The sequence below is a fragment of the Pelodiscus sinensis genome, chromosome 3 (assembly GCF_049634645.1).
Source record: "Pelodiscus sinensis isolate JC-2024 chromosome 3, ASM4963464v1, whole genome shotgun sequence".
Classification (NCBI taxonomy): Eukaryota; Metazoa; Chordata; order Testudines; family Trionychidae; genus Pelodiscus; species Pelodiscus sinensis.
This window is the reverse complement of record NC_134713.1, coordinates 59,589,307-59,601,493: the sequence shown is the minus strand read 5'-3', so window position 1 is coordinate 59,601,493 and position 12,187 is coordinate 59,589,307. Positions and strand designations below refer to the sequence as shown.

The window sequence follows — 12,187 nt, the reverse complement described above, 5'->3', positions numbered from 1 at the left end:
ACGTAACCCGGGGACTGCCTGTAATTCTGAACAGAGTCTGTTCATGCAGCAGATTTGATAATTGCCGAAGCTAGTTATGGATACGTGAAGGTTGTGTTGATGTGATGTGGCAGCTAATATCAATATCTTCGTTATAATCAAATAAAATTGACCTTATACAGTGTAATTTTGTATTAGTTTCTGCTTAATAATTGTGAAGAGTTGAAATTGGCTTTTCAGGAATACAGGAGAGAATGGAGAAGTGTTCTCAAAATAAATAATTATGGAATCTCAAATAGAACATATAGGGGTCTTGTGTTTTTGTTGTAGGATATTTACTGGATCCTAATGGAGAGAAGTGTGTAACTGCTCCTCGCCAAGTCTCTGCTTTGCATCATAAGGACATAACTGTGTCCTTAGTCGCGGCAAGTGATGGCGCTACAGTATGTGTTACTGAAAGAGGGGACATTTACTTGCTCACAGACTATCAATGCAAGAAGATTGCTTCAAGGTATGTATTTTTTTCTTCTACAGGGAAGTACAATACTGACTTAGTTTCATTGTGTTTTTCCTTTTTCAAACTAGAGAAGAGAAAAGATTTGGAGGGGGGAATATGTTTATGTTCAGGAGGTTTTTAACATTTTAAATTTCTTCTCCTTGGACTTCTTGAATTTGGATGTAATAGTTTATTCAGTGAAGGAATTGAAGCCTGGCCTTGTTTCTTTAATATATAGTTTTGTATTTGACTGTGAGTAAAATAGCTGTATGCCAATAGCTGAGTTAAAATACAGCTGTTACTCTGCATCTTCTAAAAGCCTTTTATATATAATTGGGTACTTTCAATGACTGAATATTTAAACAATACATCTGAAGGTTTTGGATGTAGGAAGATCAGTTGTATTCTATCTAAATGTCTTACTCTTAATTTTCTCTTCTAGCAGCTATCATTTCAGAATCTCCAGTCTTCTTCTCAATTTGGTAATGATGGAGAAACTTCCATACTTATATGCAAACCCTTTAAATGCCTTCTTATTTAGGGCAGGGAGAAGAAAATTAGGCTCAAAATTTGACAGAGCTTAAGTCCCTGTTGGTCAGTTAGTTTCCTAAAGAATGGTTAATTACCACTGTTTGGTATAATCCTTAAAGTAGATTTGAAACCAAATGTAGCCTTTAAATTATAAATTGGAAATTTGTGCTAACCAGGTTGTCTTCACTATATACATATTTATTTAAGCAATTGTATATCTTGACAATTTGTATAAATGTTAACTTTACACGTTTTTATGTTAAGAAAATATCTAGTAAAAATATACATTTAACTTGGATTTGTGTCAAGCTGAATTTAGATGGACATCAGAATTCAAATAACATGCACAAAAGCAATATTTCAAGAGGTTTATCTGATTGCTAATGTGTCAAGTACATAAGTTTATAAAAACATGTTGCATTTAAAACTGATTTATTAAAAAATTAGGTATTCACTGTAGTTACTGAATTGATGGATTTTTTTTTTCTCATCACTATGGGCCTGATTTGTAAAATGTACCTAAATCAATTATATAAAAGTACGTGCCCAGCCTGCTTGTATAACAATTGGGATTTTCAACAGTACCGAAGAACCTCCAGAGACAAAGGCCTTGTCTCCCCTCCTACATAGGTTGATTTTTTTTTTTTCTCAGCACTGGATTTTGTAAAGTCAAAGGTGCAGGAGTTCGAACTGGTGTGTCCCCAGTAGGGTGGCTACTATCGACTTTGACAGTGATTCACTGTGGATAGTGTGACAGGATCAGGCAGATGGCTATTGAAGAGTATTCAAAGGGATATATGTTAGCCCTAGATTAGAGGTGTCTCTCTTTTCCCTGGGTAAACTAGTGTGGGCTGGTCTAGAATCAGCAGCAACTTTCCAGAAGCAGTCTGGACAGTCTGGCTAGTTAGAACACCTGGTGGTAATTAGGAGACTTTCAGAGCCAAGGGAGTTAGGCTAATCTGATTGCTTGGGGCTAATCAAGAACCAGTTGAGACCCACTGTGACAGTTGACAAGAGCTCGATGGAAGCTTGCAATGCCAGCTAGCTGCTGGTTAGTTGGGAGTTAATTTGGAGTGGATAAATTTACAGTGGGAGCTGCTGTGATTTAAGTAGCCAAGACAATTAGTACTCCTCTATGAAGGATAGTCGCTCTGGGAAACATGCAGGACATAGTGAAAGACTTTGCTGCAATGTGGTTCCCTAACTCTGGTGGGGTGATAGATGGAACACACTTCCCTATCATAACCCACTTATAACGTGAACTCACCAGAAGTGCCCTTCCCACCATCAGGATCTGTCAGGGATATGTCCTAGGAGGAGGGCATTGTCTCCAAAGTTATGAAGAAGTTCTGGCTGTCAGTGAGCTCTAATGCTTCACTCAACCATTCTTCTCCTCCTCCTTCACAATGTCTTCCCTCCTGCTGCCTGAAGAGTCTCTTGGGAGGAATTCACAGAGTGGGTTGGGACACAGATGGGGTCTCGCCCCCCCCCCTCCCCCGCAGAATCCCATGCAGCTGCTCATAGAAGTGTCACGTTTGCGGCAATTATTCAAAACATCGGTTTGCCTCCTTTGTCTTCTGGTACGCCTGCCTGAGCTCCTTCACTTTCACGCAGCACTGCTAGGCATCCCTGCATATCCTTTTCCCACCAAGCCACGTGTCTTGGCATAGATATTGTTTCTTTTGCTGTGTCGTAATTCTGCATGCAGATTCATTGTATAGAAAACTTCCCTAATGCAGTTAAGTTCAGCTTAAATGCCTAATGTAGGTCAGATCAAAGAGAGCTAGGAGTCTGACTGGCTTAGGTGCATTTGAAAATCCTGTATCTTAAGGTCCCTGAAAACCTCTGAAAATCTGTATGGTATTGTTCAGGTTTTTAGAATTAATGAATCTTATCCTCCATCGCATGGTTTTTATAATAATGGAAGAACAAAACAAGCTCTCCTGTTTTTTAAACTGTCAATTGATTTTTCAACTTTAAACTATTTAAACTATTCCAGATGAAGTAAATATGATCTCTGTACCTGCTAGCTGAACTGAATCCAAAAGGAAATAAGGAAATACCTTTTCTGCCAACAAACTGAGAGACATTTGAAGAAATAAATATTAGCATTTATAATTGTGTAAAAACTTAAATACAGATCTTTCATGCAATATGTTATACTGTGATTCACACACAAAGTTATCCTCAAAAGAGAAGTATGTTTTCCCTAATTTTGTAATGCAACTTATTTAAAACTTGAGGAGGGCATATTGATGCAGAGTATTTATTTATTTATTTATGTTTATTTTAATAACTGACATAATTTCAAATTTCATTTTAAGAGGTTCATTTTTTAGAAGGGCATTTTATGTTTCAAAAAAAAAATCTGACTTGTTTTTAAGTCAGTTTTTATCTATCCAGAAACTTGATGGATTCTGTAAAGAGGAAATACGTATTGAATATCATAATATCCTACCACGATATCACAACTGTGGACAATAAGATCATCGTGGAGAGACTAAATGATTTCTTTGCATTGGTCTTCACGGCTCATGACGAGGGAGATTTCCAAACCTCAGCTGTTCATTCTAGGTGACAAATCTGCGGAACTGTCCAAGATGGACAGTTTAGAGGAGATTAGATTAGAGGAGGTTTTGAACAAATTGGTAAACTAAACAGTAATAAGTCACCAGGGCTAAATGGCATTCACCCAAGAGTTCTGAAGGAACTCAAATGTGAAATTGCAGAACTACTAGCTATGGCTTGTAATCTGTCGTTTAAACCAACTTTTTGTACCAAATTACTAGAAGATAGTTTACGTGATGTCAATTTTTAAAAAAGACTTGAGGGGTGATCCCAGCCTGTAATTGTTGGGTAAGTCTAACTTCAGTACTGGGCAAATTGGTTGAAATTATAGTAAAGAACAGAATTGTGAGACACATAGATGAACATACTTTATTAGGAAAAATCATCATGGTTTCTGTAAAGGGAAATAAGGTCTCATCAAACTATTAGATTTCTTAGAGGGGGTCAACAACCATGTGGACAAGGGGGATGTAATGTACTTAGATTTCCAGAAAGCATTTTACAAAGTCCTCGTATCACAGTGTGCCACACCATGATGTCACTTCCTGCTGGTCATGCATGGAATCCGCTCTAGGACCGAATTGAGCTAATTCTTCTGGCTGGTGTCTCACTTTACCTATTTTGGTTTTGCCCCCTTATATTAGGGCCCATGTCCCTTCCATACTGTTGCGCTCTCTCTTCTGGGAACTGCCCTGCTGCAATGCCCCCACTCTCAGGGTCCTCCCACTCAGGCAACCCCCTATACCCACCTTGCCTCAGTGATCCTACTGCCAGTCAACATCTAGCCCCTTACCTCAGGGGCAAACTGCAGTCTGAAATGGCCACTTATCATAGTCAAGGGGTTGTAGACCTTCTGCCTTCTCCTGCACTGACTGCCTCCCTGTAACTCTCTGGTCTCCTCAGGCCTTATCTGACGCTCTGCAACCTGGGAGTTTGCCTGGCCAGAGCTCCCCAGCTCTGCCTTCCTTTTCCTAGTACCACTCTATCTTAGGAAGCCTCTAGTTTACCTGGCTGCCAGGTCCTTCCTGCTCCACAGCTGGAGCAAGAGTGAGTGAGCCTTTACTCTCCTCCAGGAGCCCTCATTCATACAGTCTTCAGCTGGGCCCTAACTGGGGGATACATGCCACAGCTGCTTGCTCTCTCTTAGGCCACTTAAAGCAGACACCCCATCACAGACCCTCAGGCTCTTAAGCAAAGTAAGTTGTCATAGGATAAGAGGGAAGGTCCTTTCATGGATTGATAACTGCCTAAAAGAACAAAAGGTAGGAATAAATAAAGAGAGGTAACTAGTGGTGTCCTGCAGTCGTCTGTACTAGAACCTATCCTACTCAATATATTCATGAATGATCTGGAGAAAGGTGAAGTGGCAACATTTTGCAAATGATACAAAATTGCTCAAGATAGTTAAGACCAAAGTAATCTGTGAAGTGCTTCAAGAGGATCTGACAAAACTAGATTACTGGGCAACAAAATGGCAAATGAATTTTAATGTTGATAAATGCAAAGTAATGCATATTGAAAACATAATCCCAAATATGCTTATAAAATGATTGGGACTAAATTTGCTGTTCCTACTCAAGAGAAAGATCTTGGAGTTGTTGCGCAGAGTTTTTCAAAAACATCCACCCAATGTGCTGCTGTAGTCATCAGATGGTAGATTTCAGTATCCTGACCAAAGGAAGAAAAGAGAGTAGTAAAACACACACCTTGGACTTCAAAAAAGCAGATTTTGACTCCCTCAGAGATCTGATGGGCAGAATCCCCTAGGATGCTAACGTGAAGGGGAAAAGGAGACCAGAACAGCTGGCAGTATTTTAAAGAAGCCTTATTGAAGGCACAGAAAGAAACCATCCCGATGCATAGCAAGAGAGGCAAACATGGTAGGAGACCAGATTGGCTTACAGAGGAAATCCTTGGTGAATTTAAGCACAAAAAGGAAGCTTACAAAAAGTGGAAACTTGGACAAATGGCCAGGGAGGGGTTTAAATGTATAGCTCGAGAATGCCGGGAGTTATCAGGAAGGCAAAAGCGCAAATGGAATAGCGACTGGCTAAAGATGTGAAGGATAACAAGAAGGTTTCTATGGGCATGTTAACAAGAAGAAGGTGATCAGAGAGGGTGTGGGCCCCTACTGGATGAAGGAGGTAACCTAGTGACAGATGATGTGGGGAAAGCTGAAGTACTCAATGCTTTCTTTGCCTCAGTATTCACGGACAAGGTGGGCTAAGTGACGCAAGATGGGATGAAGATGGACAGCCCTTGGTGGGAAAAGAACAGGTTAGGAACTATTTAGAAAAGCTAAACGTACACAGATCCATGGGTCCGGACTTAATGCATCCAAGAGTACTGAGGGAGTTGGCAAATGTCATTGAGGAGCCTTTGGCCATTATCTTTGAAAAGTCGTGGAGGTCGTGAGAAATCCCGGATGATTGGAAAAAGGCAAATGTACTGCCAGTCTTCAAAAATGAAAGAAGGACAATCCAGGGAACTATAGGCTGGTCAGTCTTACCTCGGTTCCTGGAAAAATCATGGAAGGGATCCTTAAGGAATCCATTTTGAGGCACTTGGAAGAGAGGAAAGTGATCAGGAATAGTCAGCATGGATTCACAAAGAGCAAGTAGTGCCTGACCAATCTGATTAGCTTCTATGATGAGGTAAATGGCTTTGTGGACGTGGGAAAGTCGGTGGATGTGATATACCTTGACTTTAGTAAGGCTTTTGAGACAGTCTCCCACAATATTCTTGCCAGCAAGTTAAGGGAATGTGGATTGGATAAATGGACAGTAAGATGGATAGAAAGATGGCTAGAAGGCCGGGCCCAGCGGGTAGTGATCAACGGCTCGATGTCAGGATGTCGGTTGGTTTCTGGCGGAGTGCCCCAAGGTTTGGTTCTAGGACCGGTTTTGTTCAATATCTTTATTAATGACCTGAATGAGGGGATGAATTGCACCCTCAGCAAGTTTGTGGATGACACTAAGCTAGGGGGAGAGGTAGATTCGCTTGAGGGCAGAGATAGGGTCCGAGTGACTTAGACAAATTGGAGAATTGGGCCACAAGAAATCTGATGAGGTTCAAAAAGGACAAGTGTAGAGTCCTGCACTTGGGACGGAAGAATCCCAAGCATTATTACAGGCTGGGGTCCAACCAGCTAAGTAGTAGTTCAGCAGAAAAGGACCCGGAGGTTACAGTGGATGAGAAGCTGGATATGAGTCAACAGTGTGCCCTTGTAGTCAAGAAGACTAATGGCATATTAGGTTGCATTAAGAGGAGCATTGCCAGCAGATCCAGAGATGTCATTATTCCCCTTTATTCAGCTCTGGTGAGTCACATCTGGAGTATTGTGTCCAGTTCTGGGTCCCCCACTAGAAAAAGGATGTGGACACATTGGAGATGGTGCAGCGGAGGGCAACCAAAATGATTAGGGGGCTGGAGCATATGACAGATGAGGAGAGGCTGAGGGAGTTGGGTCTGTTTAGTCTGCAGAAGTGAAGAGTGAGGGGGGATTTAATAGCAGCCTTCAACTTCCTGAAGGGAGGTTCCAAAGAGGATGGAGAGAGGCTGTTTTCAGTAGTGACAGATGGCAGAACAAGGAGCAATGGTGTCAAGGTGTGGTGAGAGAGGTTGTCAGCCGATGGTCAGGGCAGGGTGTGTCCTATACCTGTCCCTTATGACTGGCTGAAGTTATTTTAAATTGTGCTTGGTTCTGTTACAGCAACTGAAGGAGTCAGGTTAAAGCTTAAACAGTTACAGGTTTATTAAAAAGACTTACAAAAGCATATGGTTACAATGGCTATTGCTCTATTTCTTAACTGCTAGCAAATATAGATTTTAAACATGGTTACAGGAAAAAGGTAGATAGAAAATAGAAATAATGGTACCAACTGACAGCTTAATCTTTAAAGAGCTCTAAATCTGTGTGTGCACTTAAGACAAAGGACCACATCCAGGTACAATTTTTACCCCTTTTTGTGCCTCTCGACTCCAGCGTGTCAGACCAGGGCCGGTGTCTCAATTCCTAGGAAAGACGAATACGAGGTGGGACTCTGGAACCTCAGGAGATCAAACACCTAACCCGACAAGCAGATAGATGGTAGATTGACACTCAGAGAAAATGTGTTGCTGGACCCATCTATATACCCCTGGGGGCCCGTATCCTCTTTCTTATCTAAGATACCGAAATGTACTGGTCCGTTTTGTGGAGCCAGTTCTTACGAGCAAGTTTCAAGTGAATTTACACTTGCAAGAGAGAGAACTAAATTGTGTGTACTAGACATTTTTTTACTGGGCGAGAGATTCCCCCCCCCTGCGGACGGCTGAGTGTTCGTATCAATATGGGTTAAGTCAAGGGCACTCTTTGGGTGTGTCTAGACTACCTAGTTTTGTCGACAAAAGTGGACTTTTGTCGACAAAACAATACCAGCGTCTACACTACCGCGGAGTTCTGTCGACATAACGTCGACAGAACTCCGCGGTTTTGTCGACGCTGGTATGCCTCGTTTTACGAGGCATAACACTTTCTGTCGACAGAACTCTGTCGACAGAAGGTGTTATTGCCTGTAACACTGCGTCCAGACTACGGAGTTCTGTCGACAAAGCGGCTTGCTTTGTCGACAGAACTCCATGTGTCTGGACGCAAATTGTCGACGGAAGTTTTGTCGACAGTATCTGTCGACAAAACTTCCGTCGACAAAACGCGGTAGTCTAGACGTACCCTTTGGCAGCCTCTTGGTCAGCAATTGGCATATCTCTTTTTACAGCCATTCACGGTCACAGCAGCCTGGGCCTTCTGTTCTGTGTGCCCTGCATGCTCCATTCAAGCAAAAATGGATGTTACAAGGGGGGTTCCTGTCTGGCTACATTGGTCCAGGTTGGATATTAGGAAAAACTATTTCACTAGGAGGGTAGTGAAGCACCAGGATGGGTTACCTAGGAGAGTGGAGTCTCCATCCCTACAGGTATTTAAGTCTCAGCTTGACAAAGCCCTGGCCGGGTTGATTTAGTTGGGATTGGTCCTGCCTAGAGCAGGGGGCTCGACTTGATGAACTTCTGAGGCCTCTTCCAGCTCTATGGTTCTATGATTCTATCTTATTGCCTCTATATAAATACATGGGACACCCACATCTTGAATATTGTATTCAGATGTGGTCACCTTATCTCAAACATATCTTGGTATTGGAAAAAAGTTCAGAAAAGGACCAAAAAAATGATGAGATGAATGGAAGAGCTGCCATATGAGGAGAGATTAATAAGACTGGGACTTTTGAGCTCGGAAAAGAGAAAACTAAGGGAGAACATGTTAGAGGTCATCATGACTGGTGTGGAGAAAAACTTACACAAGTGGTTCTGTAACACCTTAAGGCGGGGGGCGGAGGAGGTGAGAGAGAGAAAAAACCATCTATCATGGTCACAACCCATTTCTTCAGATGAGTGGGTGTGGAGAAATAAAGAAGGAAAAGTTATTTACCTGTTCCCATAACACAGGAACTAGAAGTCACCAAATGAAATTAATAGCTGCAGGTTTAAAACAAATAAAAGGAAGTCTTTCTTCGCACAGTGCATATACAGTCAGCCTGTGAAACTTCTTGCCAGAGGATGTTGTGAAGACCAGGACTTTAATGGGGTTCAAGAAAGAACTAGATACATTTATGGAGGAAAGAGCCATTACTGGCTATTAGCCAGGATAGGCAAGAATGATTTGCCTACCCTCTGTTTGTCACAGCTGGGAATGGGCAACGGGATGGCTCACTTGATGATTACATGATCTGTTTATTCCCTGTGGGGCACCTGGTCCTGGCCACTGTCAGAAGACAAGACATTGAGCTAGGTAGACCTCGGGTCTGAGCCACTACAGCCCTTCTTATGTTCTTAAATAATTAAGTTTGAATTAAGGGGTGATGGATATGATCTTGAAACTAGAGGAAGAGGAACCTTTCAGTGTAAAACATTTTATGTGTAGCATTCTAGTGTTTTCAGGAGACTGTCAATACTGTAAGTCCTGCAGGAACCTAATTTTTGCATGCTTAGTATAACTTTGCTTAATGATCACTTGTATGATTCTTTGGGCTGTGAATACAGATCTCCTAATACAGTGTTCAGATTGTGGTGTTGGGAGCTTTACTTATCCCCTACTCTACAGGCAGTCCCCGGGTTACGTACAAGATAGGGACTGTAGGTTTGTTCTTAAGTTGAATCTGTATGTAAGTCGGAACTGGCGTCCAGATTCAGCCGCTGCTGAAACTGACCGCCAGTTCTGACTTACATAAAGATTCAACTTAAGAACCCCAAGCGTCCCCAAGTCAGCTGCTGCTGAAACTGATCAGCGGCTGATTCCAGGACGCCTGGGGCAGAGCAGCTGGGGTGCTGCTGGGTTGCTTCAGTAGCACCGCTCCTCGCTCCTTGGCACTACTGGACCAACCCAACAGCACCCCAGCTGCTCTGCCCCAGGCGTCCTGATTCAGCCACTGCTGAAACTGACCAGCAGCAGCTGAATCAAGACCTGGGGCAGAGCAGCTGGGGTGCTGCCGGGTTGGTCCAGTAGTGCCCAGAGCGGCGCTGCAGGGCCAGTCGGCGCCCCAGCTGCTCTGCCCCAGGGTCCACAACAAAAGCCTGGTCTGCTGGCTTTGCTCTGGCAAAGTCTCAGAGGTGAGGGACCCCGCCACGGCTGCGGCTTCGCTCCCGGTGCCTGTGGTCTGCTGGGGACCGTCTCCAGCAGACCAGGGGCACCGGGACTGAAGCCGCAGCAGCAAAGCCTCAGAAGCACGGGAACCCGCCGCTGCTGCGGCTTCAGTCCCGGTGCCCCGGTCTGCTGGAGACGGTCTCCAGCAGACCACAGGCACCGGGAGCAGCTTACGAACGGGGCTTTCTCGCCCTGGAGCTCGCAGGCAGCAATCCGCCACCTCGACCTCCGGGGCGAGAAAGCCCCGTTCATAAGTGCGGATCCGCGTAAGTCGGGGACTGCCTGTACTGAAAACAGGCACCCTTTTGTACTTAGTTTATTTTACCATGTCCACTCTTTACAACTGTCTAGACATCCTGTAAAACCTTTTGGTAGCAGTCTTTATAATGTAAAGGGTGGGGAGAGTAGCCTTTTTTACTTCTTTTCCTCTGGGTGAGATTGGTCAAATGGATCAGTTTGTGTTGAGGAAATAACACAGAAACGAAAGATGAATTGGTAACTAATTTTGTTTTCATACTGTGCTCTGTGACTCCTCCCTTTTTCAATTCAATAGAAGTAACTTTAAAAAAAGTATTAAATGCCAAAATTGTCCGAAGCAGCTATAATTCTCTCCCAGGGCTCTTGAGCTTGAAGTTTATTTTTAGGTTTTTTTACTTGTTCACCAGTTCTTTACAATAGGATATTCTCCCTGTAGAGACAAAGGTAACCTGTTTTGAAGAATGGATGGACATGAGATATCTGAAGCCACAAAAATGTTCTGTTTTTAAGGACTTGTAGACCTACCACAAGGGAAAATTAAACATCATCATAGTAAAAAACTATGTATGTTACCTTAGTTGTTTTTTAAAGTGATTCTGTACATGTAAATCACTTCCTTATACATGTTTAATATTTCTCCTAAAAATCATTGTTAACTTTCCTTTTGTGTTCATTCAGACAGTTGAATCTAAAAAAGGTTCTTGTTAATGGGGGATATCTGGAATACAAGATGGATCCTCAACATCTCAAAGAAAATGGGGGTCAAAAGGCTTGCATTCTTGCCCTGGATGAAGCTGGAAGAGTAAGTTGTCTGCCTAATATAGTAATTCTTTTGAAATTACAAGTATATTGAAAGGGATTGATAAATTGAGAGCAGAATCAGTTGGGGCTCCTCAATGTGTTTTAACTTCTCTGTGAAGACAGGCCCAACGAGGAAAACAACAGAACACCAGTGGGCATCTCTTTTAACCCACTCAATTTAGGCTCATGAGTACAGGAACTGTAATTGACAGGTATTTTTTTTCCTCTCTTCTTTTTTTTGTTATACATTTTGGATTCCCATCCCCCCCCCCCCCCACTCCAGCTCATCTGAAGAAGTGGGTTTTTCCTATGAAAGTTCATGATACTATACATATTTTTGTTAGTCTCTAAGATGCTGCAGAACTACTCATTGTTTTTAAAGCTACAAGACTAACATGTCTACCCCTCTGAGAATTCTATTTTTTGATAACGGAAGATGGATGGCATCTGAATTCGGGGTGCGTGTCACCTGGTTGAAAAATTCATCATCATTAACCCAAAGAACAGTTATTTAAGAACTTCTCTGCACTAGCTTGTACTTTCTTTGCAAGATGTTTTCTCCACTTCTGCCATCCCTTCAGTTTCATCACAGAAATGTCTGCTTGTTCCACATCACTTTTAGTTTGCTGACATCAATGGGAGAGACATTGAAAAAAGAACCTGATGGCCTGGGTGCTATTTTTTTTTTATGAGATAGTGAGAAAATTAAGTGTGAGCCACTTTTTTAGCTCCTAATTTTTTTTTGTTCTGTTTGTTGCTATACAAGTACAAATTGTTACACGCTTAACATTTGTCAGGATGTTGTCTAAATTGCCATTTTGAGAGAGGCCAGTATTATGGTCTGAAAATATCCATTCCTTAGCTGCCAGAGTTCTAAG

The 12,187-nt window shown here is 42.5% G+C and overlaps 1 protein-coding gene across 4 annotated transcripts in view; it reads left to right on the top strand.

The window, feature by feature from the left end:
- IBTK (inhibitor of Bruton tyrosine kinase) overlaps positions 1-12,187 on the top strand; it is a 114,031-nt gene that overhangs the window by 22,501 nt on the left and 79,343 nt on the right. For all 4 annotated transcript variants that reach the window (XR_012902586.1, XM_075923811.1, XM_006115893.4 and 1 more), the window contains exons 8-9: positions 310-490; positions 11,187-11,310. Coding sequence is in view for 3 of the 4 variants with exons in the window: in XM_075923811.1 (XP_075779926.1) it covers positions 310-490; positions 11,187-11,310 (305 nt within the window). In the remaining variant the exon portion in view is untranslated. The remainder of the gene's footprint in view (positions 1-309; positions 491-11,186; positions 11,311-12,187) is intronic.